This window comes from Vulpes vulpes, chromosome 3 (assembly GCF_048418805.1).
Source record: "Vulpes vulpes isolate BD-2025 chromosome 3, VulVul3, whole genome shotgun sequence".
Taxonomy (NCBI): Eukaryota; Metazoa; Chordata; class Mammalia; order Carnivora; family Canidae; genus Vulpes; species Vulpes vulpes.
Window position 1 is genome coordinate 103,356,539 of NC_132782.1, and position 18,969 is coordinate 103,375,507.

The window sequence follows — 18,969 nt, forward strand, 5'->3', positions numbered from 1 at the left end:
TATTCTGTGCGAAGCCCTATGCAGTGCACTGACCACCCAGTCTCATTTGACCTTCCCTAGAATATGAAGTCCGCAGGTATACAGTGTACTAACAAATAGTTTTCATGAGGGTTTTCCACATTTCCATTCAGTAAATGCAGAATGCATGAGCCCCAATTGCATGAAGTAGATGCTGTTTTATCCCCACATCAGTGATGAAAGACCTGGGATGGAGATGATAATAGAATGATGAGGGTGAAAGTCATCACACATATGATGCACATAGTGTTCTGGCGACCGTTTCCATGCATCTGACACAACAGCCCTGTCTCCCCATTTTATCATTAGGGACTTGAAGTACAGAGAGGCTGAATAGTGTCCACGCTCATAGCTAGTAAGTGGCAGATGGACTTACTCATCCTGCAGGTGAGATTCTGAACTCAGGGGTGCTTATTCCAGACCCTGTGTCTGAACAGCTCTTCCTCCTGTGTCTTTCCTCTTCCTTCCCCAGTATTAAGTTCTGCGCCTTGTGCACATCCACATTCGGTAGGAATATTCAGATCTTCCTACTGTTTACTTGTTACTTTGGGAGGGTTTTTGAGCTATAATTGACATATAACATTGTATCAGTTTCAGGTATACCACATAATGAGTCAATATTTGTGTGTATTGGGAAACAATCACCACAGATACAAGTCTAAGTAACACGTGTCACCATACATTGTTACAGAATTATTTTTTCTTGTGATGAAGACTTTTAAGAATTCTAACAATTTTCAAATATACAGTATAGTGTTAAGAACTATAGTCACCATGCTGACATGACATCCCTGTGACTGACTTGTTTTACAACTGGAAATTTGTATCCTTAAACCACCTTTGCCCATTTCTGCCACCTTCCACCCCCTGCCTCTTGCAATCACCAGTCTCTTCTCTATATTGATAAGTTTGTGGGGGGTTTTGTTTTGTTTGAGATTCCACATATAAGTGAGATCGTATGCTATTTGTTTTTCTCTTTCTAAATTATTTCACTTAGCATAATATCCTGAAGGTCCATTCATGTTGTTACAAATGGCAAGATTTCATTCTTTTTTATGGTGAATGATACTTCACTGTGTATGTACGTTATATACCATATTTCCTTATTCATCCATCCATTGCTGGACATTCAGGTTGTTTCTATATCTTGGCTATAGTAAATAATGCTGCAGTGAACATGGGGGTGCAGATATCTTTTCAAATTGGTATTTTTGCTTTCTTTGGATAAATACCCAGAAGTGGAATTGCTGAATCATATGGTAGTTCTATTTTTAAATTTTTGAGGAAACTCTATACTATTTTCCATAAGGGCTATGCCAGTTTACATTCTTAACCAGTAGTGCCCTGGGGTTCCCTTTTCTCTACCTTCTTGCCAATGTTTGTTATTTCTTTTCTTTTTGATACTAGCCATTCTGACAGGTTTAGGGCGTTACTTCATTGAGGTGGTTTTTTTTTTTTTTTTTTTTTTTAAGATTTATTTATTCATTCAGAGAGAGCGAGAGAGAGGCAGAGACACACAGGCAGAGGGAGAAGCAGGCTCCATGCAGGAAGCCCAATGTGGGACTCGATCCCGGGTCTCCAGGATCACACCCCGGGCTGCAGGCGGCGCTAAACCGCTGCTCCACCAGGGCTGCCCTTCACTGAGGTTTTGATTTGCATTTCCCTGAGGATGGGTGACACTGAGCACCTTTTATGCACCTCTTGGCCATCTGCAGATCTTCTTTGGAAAAATCTCTATTCAGATCTTCCTATTGTTTAATCAGATGTTGGGGGTTTTTTGCTCTTGAGTTGTAGGAGTTGTATATATCTTGGACATTAACTCCTTATCAGATAAATTATTTGCAAATACTTTCTCCCATTCGGTAGGCTGCCTTTTCACTTTGATGGTGGCTTCCTTTGCTGTGCAGAAGCTGTTTAGTTTGATGTGTGCCCACTGGTTCGTTTTTGCATTTGTTGCCAGGTACTGAGTGGTTTTTGAAAGAATGGATGACAGATTTGGCAAATACGACAAATTTATGTATGTCTTATTAGAAAAAGCTTTTCTGGAAGCACCACATGTAACTTGCAACTGAAAGATTGGGAATGTTTGCAGTTGTTGTAAAGCAAGAATTGGGAGGCCTAACTCAGGAGCCACCAAGTGACAGATGGCATTATGTGCCTGCTGAGGTCCTTGTGGGCAGGCCTGCAAAGACCCTCCTGAAAACCATTTCTTAATATGTTGCCCTGATCTAATGAAATTAAAATCAGTAATTATTAAGTACAGAATTTAATTGAAAATATAATAATTGCTGCGCTTTGTGTTTTGCAGAGTCAGCGGTTACAAGAAAGTTTGAAGAAAGTGAACCACATCAAAATCTTGGTACGGTATATGTTTTGATCTGTTTTTAGTAAATAGCTTAAGTTCAAGTTAGAATGATCTTCTCCAGATTTGATGCATTTCAGTATAATTGTGACAGCTCTTTTTGGAAGAGAATCATGCGCATCCTGATGACCTAACTACAGAAAGCATGAAGCCCTAGCAATTTGTACCATATGCTGAACCCCTGTGGTGCTTTTCGTATAATCATTTGTAGTTTTATTCTGTTTAAATATAGAAATGCACAAAGATCTAACAAACACTATTGTCTTCACCTGCCCAATGATTTTTAAAACACCCATCTTACTGATGTGAAAAGTCATTTTTGTCTCTCACAGTGTTTCAGATTACTTTTTCTGAATCCTTCTGACACCAGTTTTCATTTGCACAAAGCAGGGAGTAAGGAAGAGATAGGCGTGTGGCCTTACTCTGGTCTCCTGGTATCTCCCTAAAAGATGCCAAACTCTATCGAGATTGCCACCTAGGGGTGGTTACTAGACAAAGAGATGAGGATTTAGGGCTGATAATCAAGTATCAGTTCAGATTTGAATGTTTGCATGTTTTGCTTCATAGGATTTTAGAATTTCAGAAAATACAGGTCAGATTCTAATTTAAACAGAATCACTGAGTGCTTCTTTGACAGTTCTGCAGGACACAGTTAAGTGTAAAACTAATATTTGAATTAATTTGGGGTTCAAGATAATAGAGATGATATCCATTTTAGTACACGGTTTGCTTTCAGTGCCTGAGAGGGGGGCTGCTCTGCATTGCCGTCAGAGTAGGAGCTTGGAGCCTTTTCAGTTGACCTGAGATGACCCAAGTTCTAGCTTGGAAGAGGAGAGTGGCCCATTGGAGAAGCAGTGGGATGAATGTAAGTCAGGACACTTGGGTTCTAATTTCAGCCATACCACTGAGGCCCTGTGACATTGAGTCATTCTCTTAACTGCCTAAGCCTGTGAGCTCAGTTGTCAGTGAAGGTATGTTGGTTGGATCCTTTAGTAAACAGAGAAGCCCAAACTATGGACTAGCATGAGCAAGATGGCAGGAATCAGGCAGCGCTAGGCCAGTGGACTTTCTGTCTCTCCCTCGCTGAGCCCACTGGGCTCCTCATGTCCTCTCTCCCTGTCCCTCCTCCTCCCCCAAGCTGAGAGACTCTGCTGGTGCTAGTGGGTTTAGAGTGCCTTTGTAAGGCCATGGAACCCTGCTCCATCTCTCCCTCCAGTGGATGCTTTTCTCAGTAGATGTGCAATAATGGCAAACACCGTGAAGCACTGTGGCTTCGGTAACTGTCATCATCACAGCTGCTGTGTATAGGATGCGTGCTGCATGCCACGCACAGTACTGAGCATGTGCGGTCTTTCATTACCCCTCACCATAGTCTTCTTTGTGTTTGCTCTTCCCTCTAGCTAGAAACACTGTTCCTTTTAGTTCTTTTCATGACTGGTTTCTTATCCTTTAGATCTTAGTTCAAATATCACGTCTTCAGGGGCACCGGTGTGGCTCAGTCATTTGAGCATCTAACTTTAGATTTTGACTGCGCCTGGGTGGCGCAGTGGTGTGGTGCCTGCCTTTGGCCCAGGGCGTGATCCTGGAGACCCGGGATCGAATCCCACGTCGGGCTCCCGGTGCATGGAGCCTGCTTCTCCCTCTGCCTGTGTCTCTGCCTCTCTCTCTCTCTCTCTCTCTCTCTCTCTGACTATCATAAGCTAAAAAAAAAAAAAAAAAAAGATTTTGACTCGGGTCATGATCTCAGGGTCCTGGGATTGAGCCCTAGGTTAGGCTCTGCATTCAGTGCGGGGCCTGCTTGAAGATTCTTTCTCCCTCTCCCTCTGCACTGCCCCTGCTTGTGCTTGTGCTCACTCTCGTGTTCTCTCTTTGTCTCTCTCTCTCTCTCTCTCTCTCTCTCTCTCAAATCTTAAAAAAAAAAAAAAAGTATCATGTCTTCAGAGAGGCCTTTCCTGGTTGTTCTGTGTAAACCAGCCCAGCCACCATCCATCATTCTGTCCCCTGGGTGTTGTCCTTCTTTGCAGTTCTTACTACCTGAGACCATGTGTGTGTTCCTTGTCTGTTTCTTTGTAAATGATTTATAAAGGCAGGGACTTTTGTCTTATTTGTTTTTTTCTTACTGTGCTTAGTATTCAGCCTACAGTAGGTATTTAAGTGCAAATAAATTAATCTGTGAGTTGGTTGCAATGGCTAGCCCTCCTTCCTGGTGAGGAAATAGGCACAGAGCAGTTCAGTGACATGCTCAGGCCGCACAGCTAGGACGTGGTGGAGCTGGGATTCATACTGCAAGGTGTGTGTGTAACCAGTGGGCCCTTCTATCCCTGGTCAGTTTATAGGAAAAGTTAGTATTTGTCCCACTTCAGTGGCTTGTTACAAAGGGCAGATCAGATAATGTATGAGAAAGCAAAGTGAAGGCTGTAAGGCATCATAAAATACCTGTCACTATTAAATATCTTTTTCTCTTGCCACTGTATTTGTTTGGTGCTCCCATAGATCCCCAGTCATTGAGTCCTTAGGAGACGTCCCTGCGGTGGAGCAGTGCTCCTTTCATCTCTGTTGTTTGCTGTGGTTACATGTCCCGACTCCCATCGTAGTAGGTGGCAGAGCCAGGACTTGAACCTTTGGAAGACAAGCTGTATCTACAGCATCGTAGCTCCTTCTCCAAGCTCCTTGGGGTCTTCTTGCCCATCTAGACAGCCAGCCCTGGAGAAGCCTCTTGGTCCCGGAGCACAGGTGTGCTTCCCGGTGCCCAGAGGCCTTAGGCAGCTGTTTGTCCTAGGCTCGGTGCTGGTCTCCTCAGCAGCTGCATCATGGACTGCTGTTTGACTGGCTTTCCTGGGCACATGGGCTGCGTCCTGACCTTCAGCATTTAGGGGGAAATCTAATACATCCCCTGACCCCTGAAAACCTCAGAATGCCCCTTTGCGCGGTTGACATCTCAGCTGGCTTTTAAGATTGTCTCTGTCCTTAGGGTTCTGCTTCTTTGACCATGGTGTGTCTGAGTGAAGATTTTCTAAGACTCCTGCCTGAAATTTGTGCTTCTTTAACCTGGGGTTCTTTTTTTTTTTTTTTTTCCTTAATCCTGTCAAGTTTGTTTTTTCAAACATAACTGCCTTCTCCAGTCTTACCTCTGGACCTTGAGTTGGTAGTGTAGTGAACCTTGTCGCTCCATGTTCCATCTGTCCCTTGGACATATCCCGCGTCTGCCTCTCGGCTGCTGCCGCATGAGTTTCTCCAGGCCTTACTTTGGTCCTGAGCTGCCGCTCACCCGTGTCAGCCATTCACTGGGTTTTTATTTTGATGACAACTTCTTCCTTCCAGCAAATTCTCTTCAGTTCTTATTCAAGTTGATGCCTCCTTTTTGGTCATCTTTCTTTTCTTTTTTTTTTTTTGTTCATATTATTTTTTTTAATGGTTCTTGGTCTTCATTTCTCTATTTAAGCCTGGTTGTTATAGTCTATTTCTGTTGCTTTAGTATTTGAATTCTTGGAGCACAGATCGTCCCCTAGATTGTGTCTGCTGACTCCTGCTCCCTGAGTGTGTGTGTGTCATAATTTGTCATCATGAACTAGATAATTGTATGACTGGCTCAGGTCCATCTGTCTATCAGTTCCACAGCTTTAGGACTCCTGTGCCACATGGGACGTCAAGCCTGGTACAGTGCACACCTAATGTTTTGATCTCTCAAGAGAGAATTTTTTTCTCCCTGGGTAGACAGAGCCTCAGGTAGGCCCTCTTGCCGGTCAGTGGGTAGAGTTTTTCTCTCTGTCTTTTCAAAGGAGCATCCTTCAAAGGATCCTGGCTTTATATGCCCTTTCCCCCCATCTGCACATGGGCTTGAAGACTCTAGATGTTAAAGCCAGGTTCTCCTACCTGCTCCCTTCCCAACAGCCCCTGCTCAGCTGACAGTGTTCTTTGCTTTCTCTTCTTTTTTCTTTTTTTTTTTTTTTTAGAGTCACTGTTTTTGTAAGCCTAGCAGTAGTTATCAGGTTTTTTTGGTTATCAGGATATTTAATCTAGCGTTTCAGTCTGCTGTGTTGCTAGAACCAGAATTCTGTCTACATAACCCTGGACAGTATTTCTCATGCACTGACATTTGAGACCACCAAGCTCAAAGAAATAAGAAACCAAAGACTGTATTAAACTAAATATAGAAGTCTCAGCATTCACATCATCCTGCCTTATCCTAACTGAGGATGGGGGAATGGTTGTAGAAGTTTGTTGCTTTTGTTTCTGTCTCCTTGGGTTTACTACATTCTCTTCAGATATTAAGCCCCTCTAGCTTTAAAGATATTAATTTGTTAATATGAAGGTCAAAGGAGATGATAGACAGGTGAGCACAGGAATCAGCTCAGTAAGTTGGCAGATTTGATACATATCTTGCTTGACCTGAACCACATCCGTGTGGTCCTTTGAGAGGTTAGTAGAGAAGCCCCAAGGCCAGCTACTTCCTGGCTGTGCACATTAGCATTTCTGCCATGGAGACCTCACATGCAGTGCCTTGGAAGATAGGTTTGTTTTTGTTGTTGTTGTTTTTAAAGATTTTATTTATTTGAGAGAGAGAGTATAAGCAGAGGGAAAGGGAGAAGCAGGCTCCCTGCTGAGCAGGGAGTCCCATGTGGGGCTTGATCCTAGGACCCTGAGATCTTGCCCTGAGCCAAAGCAGACGCCCAACTGACTGAGCCACTCAGGCGCCCTGGAAAATAGGTCTTATGACTAGAATTGTTGAAGATCTACTGTCCTTGTGTGTCATATTCTGTCAAAGGCATTGCCCTTCCCTTTGTATCCTCGTGCTGTGGTAGAGTTGATGGCCAGCTGTATGTTTGCTCATTGGTGACCTTGAACTTCATTTGGCTAATCTTAACAGTGATATTAAGTGATCTTAATGCAGTGAATGTTTTTGTCTAATGAAATCCATTAATAGTCATCTGACACCTGTCCCGATTATAAGTACCACCTCAGTGACTTAGAAAATATGTAGATTTAGTTCTAGACTGTATCTTCATTACCAGCAGGATTTACATCGTGGTCTGGGAGTTTTTCAAAGTGAGAAGAATGTACCTATCCCCCTTTTGTCTGTGAATATAAAAAGTTGCAGTCAGGGGTGCCTGGGTGGCTCAGTCAGTTGAGCATCTGACTTGATTTCAGCTCAGGTCATGATCTGATTTCAACTCAGGGTTGTGGGATCGAGCCCCATGTCGGGCTCTGCGCTGGGCGTGGAGCCTGCTCGGGATTCTCTCTCTCCCTCTGCCCCATTCTTTCTCTCTCAAAAATAAAATCTTAAAAAAAAGTTACAGTCAGTCCTGCTTGAGTTAGAGTTAGTGTAATTTCTGGATTCCTGAAAGCTTCAGCTCTCCCCATGCTGATTCTGGTTCTACTTGTAACTTGCCACCTTTGATCTGTAATGGCAGGCTTATGTTTGTTATTATTATAGTTTTCTCCTGCTTTAATTTCAGCTTACCAGTGTCAGATGTTATAATTCAGCAATGTATTCTCAGAACTGGCTTAGAATTATTTCTAGGAATTTTACTAAGCCCCTGATTGTTGTTTCTGTAGCAACTGAAATTAACCTTTGAATTTTATGTGTTTATTAAGAAAACATGCTATCTCTAGCCTGTTTTTCAAACTCACTGTTTTATTTTGCAGGTGTTGGGATTTAATGTTACTTGGTAATATCAGATTGATTTTTCAGGTGGAAGATGAGCTCAGTTCTCCAGTAGTGGTGTTCAGGTTTTTCCAGGAATTACCAGGCTCAGGTAGGTGATTCTAAAAAGGGTTATTTTTGTATTTATGTTTAAGAGCTTTCTGTTTTATTTCAGCTTATATAGATAGTCCAAATACTTTGACTGCTAAAATCTTCAGTCCTTGTTTCAGAAGATATAATTTTTTAAGAGACCCTCATTGTGCTCAGTGTGTTAAGCATCCAGGTTTTTACTTTAGCACATGTCATTGATCTCTAGTCATGAGACTGAGACTCCATTGGGCTCTGCCCTGGGTGTAGGGCCTGCTTAAGATTCTCTCCCTCTCCTATCCCTCCCCACCCTCGCTCTTGCACATGCTTGCTCTCTCTTAAAAAAAAAAAAAAAGTTATAATAATAATTTTCATAAGAACTCCAGACCTAAATGCTGTAGCATATTACTTATAGTTTCCTATGATCAAACCAGTAGTTTCCATATGCCAGTCCCTGGACTAGTGCTAGAATGAATGGGTAAGAGTCCCTTGAAAATAGAGATCTGGATACACATGTACATACAACTTGAGTGAATCAAAGTATGTGAAATAGGGCCCCCAAATCTCTATTTTATTTTCCTATGCTTATCATAGTTTATATTTAAAGTAATTTAAAAAGGCAGCCCAGGTGGCTCAGCGGTTTAGCGCCACCTTCAGCCCAGGGTGTGATCCTGGAGACCCGGGATTGAGTCCCACATCCGGCTCCCTGCATGGAGCCTGCTTCTCCCTCTGCCTGTGTCTCTGCCTCTCTCTCTTTCTGTGTGTCTCATGAATAAATAAATAAAATCTTTAAAAGAAAGTAAAGTAATTTAAGATACAGCGTAAACATACATTGAAGACGTGGCAGTTGAGTTTGGGAATAACATGAGGCTACTTTTAAAGGATGGCCCAAGCACCACCCAGCTAGTCCAGAGCATGGTTATTTCTCACCTGGACAGCCACTGTCCCTGCTGAACTGATTCTTCCATGAACTTCACACACCCTATTCTGGACCATTCTCTGCATGCAGTCCAAGCATGTACATGGAGTCTCGTCGTGCCCTCGTGCCCTGTCGCTGCCCAGAGCCTTCAGTATCTTACAGTTTCTGTTGAATTAGACCCAAGGTCTGTAGCTCACAAGGCCTGTGAGGTGCGGCCTTTGCCATCTTCTCCGATTTCCTTTTAGGCTGATCACTTTGTTTTAGTCTGACTGGCCTCCGAGTTTCTAGAACATTTTGCTCTGTCCCAGAGCAAGACCTTTGCACTTGCTGTTCCTTTGCCTTGAGCATGTTTCCCTTCATTCTCCTTCTGGCTGGCTCCCTGTCAACATTCAGGTCTCTATAATGTCTGTCCTCAGGGAGGCCTTCCCCATCGGTCCTGAGGCAACTCCATCATAGGATATCAGGCCCCGCCTTCTTTCATGGCACTACAACAGTATACGGTGATTTCATTTCTTTCCTTTATGGTGTTCCTTTGATGGACTATAAACAGCAGGATAACAGAAACCTTGTCCACCTTATATTCCTCATGCCCAGCATAGCACAAGCAGGCACCCAGACCATTTGAACAAAAGGAGGATAATTCTGTTGTGAGGCCCACTCTGGGTGCTCTTGAGTTCTCTGATTTACGTTGCACGGTGGTTGATAGACTAGCTGGTAACTTAAAATGTTATCCTTTAATTTCCTCTCAAAGTTCCTTGAAAAAAGACTTCTTAAATGAAAGTAAGAATTTTATTTGTGGGATTATATTCAGGTGTTATATTTTTCATGAGGAAAAACAATACAGAAGCTTAAAAACCCCTCTGTAAGATACACATTTTCAAAAATTTTAAGTTGTGGTAAAAAAAAAAAGTTTACCATCATATGTCTATAGTTTAGTTCGGTTATTACGTTCACGTTGTTGTCAACAGCTCTCCAGAACATTACATCTTGCAAAAGTGAAACTCCATACTCATTACACACCAACTCCCCATCCCCTGCTCCCTCCCAGCCCCTGGCAACTACCATCTACCTTGTGTCTCTGAGTTTGACTCCTTAGGTACCTCATGTGAGTGGAGTCATACAGCATGAGTCTTTTTGTAACTGGCTTATTTCACTTAGTGTAATGTCCTGAAGGTTCATCCATATTGAGCATGTGAGAGAAATTCCTTCCTTTTTAAAGATGAGTAACACTATGCTGTATGTATATACCACACGCCCTGGGCTTTTGTTTACTGTTTACAGATTTTATTTCTGTAATATTTAAGACTTCTCTTTTGGGTTAATGTTGGGAGCTCATGAAATCAGGTTTGAAGGGTGCGTATGGATTTGTGTTACCAGAAGGTGAATCCCCTTTCTTTGTTTTGGTGTCATCAGATCCAGTGCTTAAAGCCATCCCAGTGCCGAGCATGGCACCCTCAGCAGTCGGCCGGGAGAGACACTCCTGTGACGCCCTGAATCGCTGGGTAAGAATGGCGGTCGTGTGCTCTTTCTTCTTCGTCCCAGATGGAGTAATACATGGTCATGTCTAGGAAATCAGACCCTCGGGAAAGACACTCCGTGAAGGTGCTGGGCTTCCCTCCAGGGCTCTTAGATCGCCGCTCCACAGGCTATGTAACTTCCAGCAGGGCCTTCCAATGTCATCCCCTTGGGTGACCATTTCCTGGCTGCTGAGTATGGCTGCAAAACTCCCTGCCAGACAGGGAGTGCAGTGTGGCCGCCTTGGAGTTCTGGTGAGCGTCTGTCACAGTGTCAGAGGTGCAGGAGCCAGAGCCCCCCAAGCACCTGGAAGTCAGTATGGACCCGAGACACTGCACTTCGGCTGCCTTTTGACACTGAAATTGTGCCTCTGGGATTTTCATGTAAAGAATGTTCTGAACAGTGTCAGGGTGTCCACCATAGCAGCATCCATCCTAGCATAGAATGGGTCATGCTCCCGTTAGGGGCTTTGGTGAATGAGTTATGATCCATTCATACAATGACATTCAAAACAGCCAGAATAAACCCTGTAGCTGGATGTTTATGGCAGAAAGGAAATGGTCATCATAAATTCTGTGAAAAGCTACAGGTCACTACCCAGCATGGAGGGTATCGCGTTTTATGGCAATAGAAAATACAGAGACCCAGGATGGGCCTATCACACGTCAACAGTGGGCGCTTCTCAGTAGTGTGTTGTGGGTAATTTTTATTTTATTTTTTTGGTTTACCTGTATTTCCTAGATTTTTCTACACTGAAGTTATAGTTTTCAATAACAAAAAGTGTAAAACTCTTAGTCCATTGAAAAAGAAGGGGCCATAAGTATTCAAAGAGAATCGAGACTCAGGGACATTTGCTCACGGGAGCCTCCTGGGCCTGGGGCTGAGTGGGTGAGGGGAGGTGGGAGGACTTGTGAGCCCCTCCCCGTGGGCACCTCTTCACTCCTCCCTTGTCCCTGCAGCTGGGAGAGCAGCTCAAACAGCTGGTGCCTGCGAGCGGCCTCACTGTCATGGATCTGGAAGTGGAGGGTGTGTGCATTCGCTTCAGCCCTTTGATGACAGCAGCAGGTAACGGCCGCCCCCGTGGACTGCCCTCACTCGTGGGAGCGACAGTGAAGTCCCTGAAAGCTTGATTTGCTTTTCCTGGGGATGCTGTGCTCTCTGTCTTTGCCTGTGGGCTGCATTTAGGTAGATGAGCTCTCCAGAGTAACTTCTCAGACTTTTGAAGCCACTTGAGTCTCCCTATGTTTTGGGGTCTTGTGACCCTTCGTTTTCTCTTCCATGGTGCTCCGTCCACACTGCACGTGAGAATCACTCGTGGAGCTTTGAAACTCCCAGCGGCAGGGCCCCAGGGCACAGAGCCTGGGTGTCCTTAGTGTTTAAAGCTACCCTGGCAGTTTGAACCAACCCACATAGGTTGAGGGCCACCATTTTAGATGTTTTCGGAAGCAGCAGGGCTGCAAGTCCATGGGCTTCTACGACCACGTCCTGGGTGCGCACCGTGTGGGAGCGAGAGCGAGCGCGAGCTGCGGCACCTGTAGGCACCTGCAGATCTGTATGCACTGCTGTGCAGGGCAATGCGAGGTCACGTATGTGGAGGGCCCTACGTAGCGCTGGCCTCAGCAGGGTGAGACTGAGAAATCAGCTGACAAGATGTATTTAAAAACTGATTATGCTTTTTTTCTGAGATGATTTAAAGATTTTCAGAAGATGTTTGAGGTTTTTTTCCCCCACAAGATATTTTTAATACTTTTGGAAATATCCTCAAAGACCTCAGAATAGGTTGATGCAGGCATTTGTTCAGCAAAGGAAAGCCCGTCAGGAAGATGACTGGTAGCCTCCCGATCTTCCAGTAATTTCTGCACCTGCTAAACGGGCCGGAGGCTTAGTCTGTAAACCTGGCAAAGCAAGCTGAGGGCACCCCTGGGCAGCGCGTACTGAGGCTTAGTGCAATCCTTTGCCACATTTGACTCACCGGCGCGAGGTAGTGATGTTGGGTCCCTGCAGCCCTGGGGGGCTGTCATCAGCGCGCCCTCCTGCCCCCCCTCACACTCTCCCCATGCCATTAATGTGGACAGAGAGCCATGTGCTTGCCTCATTGTCTTTAGCCTGCGATGCAACATGTATAACTTGAGTAGAGTCCTGTGAGAAGAATCTGATTTCTCTGTTAGTGTTTCATCGTGTGTTATGTCAGGGGGCTAATTATGTCTTCTGTGTAATAGAGAACTGTGTCTACACCTGCAGGAGCTGGCTGTATCAGTTTTTAACACCTGACTTCTTCATATGGGCTTAGTGGGTGGGTTTTTTTTTTTTTTTTTTTAAACCTCAGCTCCCACTAATCAGATGTCTCTGGAGCTGCTGACCTCCCTGACAGTGGAAGGGGAGCCTGCCCTCTTGCTTTTCACCACTCCTTACATATTTCTCTAACACTCTGGGGATTTGCTCAGTTTTAGGCACCCGGGGAGAGGATGTGGATCAGCTTGTAGCCTGCATCCAGAGCCAGCTGCCCGTCCTGACCTGCACACTGCAGCTGCGGGAGGAGTTCAAGCAGGAGGTGACGGCTGCAGCAGGTCTCTTGCACGTCGATGACCCTAACTGGCCTGGAATAGGGGTCGTCAGGTATGGGTTTGGCCTCCCGGCTGGGGTTCATTCCACTCTGCCATAGAGAGACCACGGCTGGGTCATTTCGTAGAACAGCTTGGAAGAGGAAGGTGAATACATACGGTCTCGGTGTGCGTGTCTAATGGAAATTCCGCAAGATGTTTTGGGCACCTAGAAGAAAGCACAGCGCAGTGGTGTGTGGGCACCCTTGCTCTTAGTGAAATAGCTATCACTGTACTTTCTGAGACTGGGGGTCAGGGGGGGACACATTCAAGTGCATGGCTGACAGGTGGTTACTACCACAGAGTGCAGAGAGTCACAGCTCGCTAAGGCTGAGGACCAGCTTGCCGGCCAAGCACAGGCCTCTGCCCTCCGTGGTTCAGTGCGCCATTATCCCTGTGGCTGTTTTCCATCTTCTTCCAGGGCAGCGGGGAGACTTCCTACTTCTGTTATAAATGCTGAGGCTTCCAGACCTGGCCTCTCCCAGTTTCATGGACTGGAGATTTGGGCCTTCCTTGCCACGTCCCTAACAGTGTCTGACCTTGAGATGCTCCGAGTGGCTCCTTGGCCCACTTGTCTCACATTCTGGGAAACCGCCAGGACCTTATACTCCACCTGCAGGCCTGGGTCTGAAGAGGCGTTCAGTCTTTTACATTGAAACACTGTCATTTGATATTGTTTGTAGGTATGAACATGCTAATGATGATAAGAGCAGTTTGAAATTAGATCCAGAAGGGGAAAAAATCCATGCTGGACTCCTGAAAAAGTTAAATGAGCTGGAATCTGACCTTACATTTAAAATGGGTAACTACTACTTTTCTAAGTCAACTATGAACTTCAGAAGGCCATTTTCTAACTGGTTCAAGGACAGTGGGCTCTGTGTCCTCGGAAGAAATGCAGGTTTAGTTCTTTCTAGAATGAGCTATCTCCCTTCCCCTCCCACAGCCTCTGTGGGTGTCCCGAGTTAGCACGCTTTCCTTGCCTCCTGAGGGAGGCTCCACTGTGCATGGTCGTGCTGTTGGATAGGAGAGTGGGTCCTGGGTGGCCCCGTGACTGAGGACTTGGCCACCAAGTCGCTTGCTGGTTTCCTCCCACAGGCCCGGAGTATAAAAGCATGAAGAGCTGTATTTACGTTGGCATGGCGAGTGATGATGTGGATATTTCTGAGCTAGTGGAGACCATTGCAGTCACAGCCCGAGAAATTGAGGAGAACTCACGGGTGTGTAAGAGTAATATGTGTCTCATTCCTTTCTGGGTTTTCTCCGGGCAGCTAGCTGAGGTTCTGAGGGAAGATGCTCCCCTCCGAACGAATCTGCTCCCCAAAAGTGTGTGAATGCTTCCTGTGAACTAAACCTTGGGCCAGGAATCCAGGAACCCTGCCCTCAGTGGGCTCACAGGCATATGTGGGGCGGGGCGTGGGGTGGGCAGAGACCCGTGTTGCCGGTGAGGCAGTCAATGCCATGGGGGAGAAGGGGAGGGGGGCTGAGTGTTTGGAAAGACGCAGTTGCCTCTGCCTGACAGGGCGAGGGGTGACTTCCTGAGCGTGGCTGGTCCTGGGGCTGCGTGAGGCAGGTATTTCTGACAGCAGAACTTCCCTCTGCCCATTGGCGTGGAGACCAGGCCATAAGCTTTCCTGGGTCGTTCTGCAAACCAGGTACTTGAGTCACTAGAAATCCCTCAGAAGCTGAGAAAAGGGACCAAAGCTGGACGGGTCTGAGGAGACCGAGGCGTGTGCGCAGCTCCGTCCTGGTGGGAGGGCAAGAGAAGTTAGCTGTGAGCCCAAGGAGCCGGCTTCATTCATTCTCGGGTGGGCTTCCTGAAGGTTCTTCCAGACTCACTCTCACTTCCAATTCCATTTCCACGAACGTTGAGTAGTGTACCTATTACCTGTTGGGAAGACATTCAGGTCGCAGGGAGAGCAGTCTCTCCTCCTTTCCCTGAAGACGAGGCCAGGCCCCAAGGTGTCTTACCCGCTTCTGTTTGATTTCCTATCTTCGTATCCTGATGTTTAAAAGTGTGGAATTCCATTTACTGACACACTTTTGAAAAATGTCACCAGTGCTGTGGTAATAGTCCTAGGTCTCGGGCAAGAAGCTTAGGCGACTGGGCCCCCGGGTGGCTCAGTCAGTTGGGTGTCTGACTCTTGATTTCGACCTAGGTCACGATCTCAGGGTCGTCGTGAGTTCGAGCCCCGCCTGGGGCGCAGCGCTCAGCACCAAGTCGGCTGGGATTCCCTTCCTCCCTCTCCTGCTCCTCCCCTCTCTTGTACACATTCTCTCTTTAGATAAATAAAAATAAAATCTTAAGAAAAGCAAAAGCTTGGACAAAATACTGTCTTTCTTGGCCCTAACACAGCTCCTGGAAAACATGACAGAGGTGGTTCGGAAAGGGATTCAGGAAGCTCAGGTTCAGCTGCAGAAGGCAAATGAGGAGCGGCTTCTGGAAGAGGTGAGGCTGAGCGCAGCAGGTCCCAGCTGGCGCCCCGGAGCCCCGGTGGGCAGTGTGGTCACAAGCCATGGTTGTGTTTTGCAGGGGGTGTTGCGGCAGATCCCCGTCGTGGGGTCCGTACTGAACTGGTTTTCTCCAGTACAAGCTTCACAGAAGGGAAGGACTTTTAACTTAACAGCAGGTAGGACGGACTGACGTCGCCCCGGGCCTCACTGACCGGGGGCCTGGGAGCTCACACGGCCCCATGGAAATGAGGCGCGGTAGTGCAGGAGCAGACCCCCTCCCTGGAATCCATGAGAGCCGGGGCATCTGGGAAAGATGGTGTCCGCTCTCGGCTCCTCCTTCCTCTTCTACTGGAGGAAGCTCCCTCCCTCGGGGCCGCTCCCTAGAAGCGGCAGCTGCGGCTGCCTAGCCTGGGACCGCAGCCTGGGACCCTGGTGGATTTGTAATGCGCCAGGCCTCAGCCTTCAGCGCAGAGGTCTGTGTTCCTTGCTGCTCAAGGACGTTTCCCACTTGGCCATGGGCCCCAAGGCACGCTGGAGCCACCCTGTTGGCTCTTTTCACATGGACGCAAGATCCCCGGGGAGGTACGGGTGGACGCCCCGGCATGGCTGGGCCTCGTGAGTACTGCCGCAAGGTGCCCTTGTCCCCTCCCCAGCGTGTGTCTGGACGGCCGAAGGCTCTTCCAGTTTGGGCGAGCCCAGGGCGGCCTGTGCCCGGGGCTCCTGCACACCCCTCTCTTTCCTCGGCAGGCTCCCTAGAGTCCACGGAACACACCTACGTCTACAAGGTGCAAGGCACGGGAGTCACCCCGCCTCAGACGCCCTCAGGCACTCGCACGAAGCAGAGACTTCCAGGTACATTTCATCTTCATGTTTGATTTTGACACTGAAGAGATCTGGTGGTTCCCTTGGGAACACAGACCTTTGCGTCCTGGGAGGCTTTTCCTGTTCGGTGTCACCTGCATCCAAAGTCCTGTTTCTCTTAAGACCAACTGTCCTTTTAACCATGTCAGTTGCCTTGGGCTTTAGCCTTGGAGAAATTTCTCTGTAGCACCTCGGGGTTGGGAAGTTAGGGTCTTGGGAGCTGGCATCTGTTTGACCTGGTGTTGACTCGCCTGAGCTTTTCCCGATCGTGGTCTGGGTGTTCCCAGCCTCAGGAGCCGCGCTGACGTCCTGCCAGCCAGTTCTTGTTCCTCACTTCCTCCCCTCGGTGCTTCAGAGCTGGGGATCGCAGGGGTTTCTGGAAGCACTTGTGGTTAAATGAAGCAGTTGCTTGTCGCACAGAGAACTTTCAGCAGTGTCCGTGGATCTTTCTCTAGGCCAGAAGCCTTTTAAGAGATCCCTAAGAGGCTCCGATGCTCTAAGCGAGACCAGTTCTGTCAGCCACGTGGAAGACTTAGAGAAGATGGAGCATCTGTCCAGTGGGCCAGAGCAAGATGCCCTGGAGACCACCAGCCCTGAGCCCCCTCCCGGGGCTCCCAGCCCGCAGGAAGCCGAGCCACTGGGAGCCCCCCAGAGCAGGGTGCAGCGCCCAGAAGATGACCGTCCACAGGTAGAAGATGCGGAGAGCTTGAGATAAAATTCAGTGTTTTGCTTTGAGACCATACCGAGTATTGTTTCAGGGGAGAGGACATTAGACTGAGAATTGTGAGCTGTGCCACACGCGAATGCAAGAGAGGTTCCTGGTGTTTGTGCTTACCTGGGACTTTTGCACACATACATGCCTGAAGGCCAGGCTTTTTAGAAGGGCAACTGACTTGTCTCCTTCCGTGGGTATGTAGAACAACTCCTACGTCTGTCTACCCAGCTGCAGTTAACACCGTTTCCCCCCCCCCCCCCCAGGTCACCATAAACACTCGGGTTCACGAAGAACACCTGTATTTTCAAGTGCCCGCCACTTGAAACACTTCCGCTGACCTTTCTAAACATCATTGTAAGACCACATACGAGGTTCCATGTAACTTTTCGTTAAGACCGTTGTCTTTAGAACTCTCTGGGCTCTCTGCTGTTCTGCTGCCCAGGGGTGAGAGCAGTCTTTGCCCTCAGTTTTCATGGTGTTCGGTCCGGTCAGGTTGCAGTGTACAGCAGGCTTGGATTTGGCTTAAGGAGAAAGGATTCAATGGGATTGTGAAGGAGAGAGCCGGCGCCGTACCGGCCAGCCCCGCCGCTCTCTCCCGGGACGCGGAGTGAGGGCCCGTGAGCCGGGCAGCGCTTCTGGCTGTGACGTCCCTCAGCCACAAATCCATTTCTCCCTTTCTGTACTATTTGTAAACAAACTAAAGGACTATCTATTGAGTAACTGTAAAACTCTTGACCATATATATGTATATTTTTAAATATTGGTAAAGCTTTTAAATTGGCACACGGGTACAGACTGTGCTCATTTCTATGTTTAATATCTGAAAATCCGATAGAGATGCTACTCTTAGCCTAACGTTAACTATGCTGTGTAGCACCCAGTTAAGTTTTGATTCTATGATAAGTATACCTTCGACCCATTTCACATGGGAGCTTCTCACCCCTTTGGGCCCAACTCAGAAACCAGAACCAGAAAACTAATCTCACTCAGGCTGGTCAAGCCAGACCACTGCAGAAATAACTGGAAGTAAGCCCTTAATTCTGCCCGTTTCTACTTCTCCAGCAGTACTGCATCTCCTCATTTGTCCTAGGTAACGGCCCCTGTGCCTTTAGCCCAGCAAAGTCAAGCTACGGGACCCCTCAGGATGGTGGGGATTCACACTGGGTTTGTGGACTGTTGTGTTGGAAGCCTTAGTTACACCATATTAAGCCTATAATTAGACTCTGATTGGATGTGATTTCTGACATTTGGCACTTGTCGAAATGTAATTTTTTTTTTTTTTGGGTGCAGATGATTCAAGTCTTCCCTATTTGGTGCAATGAAGTATAGCAGATAAAATGGGGAAAGGGGAAATTATCACCTTTAACAAGATTAATTTTTAAATGTTTTTATATATATTTGAATTGTTAAATTGGTTTTGCTGAAACAGACTTTCACGCTTAAAACACTATTTGAATGTTGGTTTCAATAAAGGTTCTTGAAATTGTTACCAGTGAGTTCAGTTTGTACATGGTAATTAATCAGGCATAGCGACCAGAAAAATAGAGGTCTCTACAAGTATAACTTGTATGTATCACAATTGGAGCATTTTAATGACCTTACACCTAAAAAGAACAGGTTTCTTGGTGGCTTTGTGTAATTCTCACATTAAATGTAGTTTCCTAGGAGATTATTCTGTTTTTCCCTCTGAACCTTTCATTCATCTAGAAGTCTAATATCAGTTTTGGAATTGATGCTTCTAAAACATTTTGGAACCAAAAAACCCCTCTGTGAGATGTGTAAATCTTCACAGAATTT

At 46.6% G+C, this 18,969-nt stretch overlaps 1 protein-coding gene across 8 annotated transcripts in view; it reads left to right on the forward strand.

The window, feature by feature from the left end:
* Positions 1-18,661, forward strand: part of PDXDC1 (pyridoxal dependent decarboxylase domain containing 1) — a 52,987-nt gene extending 34,326 nt beyond the window's left edge. For all 8 annotated transcript variants that reach the window (XM_072753789.1, XM_072753793.1, XM_072753790.1 and 5 more), the window contains 11 exons: positions 2,327-2,377; positions 8,073-8,136; positions 10,444-10,532; positions 11,505-11,610; positions 12,990-13,161; positions 13,829-13,947; positions 14,241-14,362; positions 15,499-15,591; positions 15,676-15,772; positions 16,344-16,448; positions 16,913-18,661. In XM_072753789.1, the coding sequence (XP_072609890.1) occupies positions 2,327-2,377; positions 8,073-8,136; positions 10,444-10,532; positions 11,505-11,610; positions 12,990-13,161; positions 13,829-13,947; positions 14,241-14,362; positions 15,499-15,591; positions 15,676-15,772; positions 16,344-16,448; positions 16,913-17,172 (1,278 nt within the window). In that variant the 3' untranslated portion in view covers positions 17,173-18,661. The remainder of the gene's footprint in view (positions 1-2,326; positions 2,378-8,072; positions 8,137-10,443; positions 10,533-11,504; positions 11,611-12,989; positions 13,162-13,828; positions 13,948-14,240; positions 14,363-15,498; positions 15,592-15,675; positions 15,773-16,343; positions 16,449-16,912) is intronic.
* Positions 18,662-18,969: the final 308 nt, after the last annotated feature.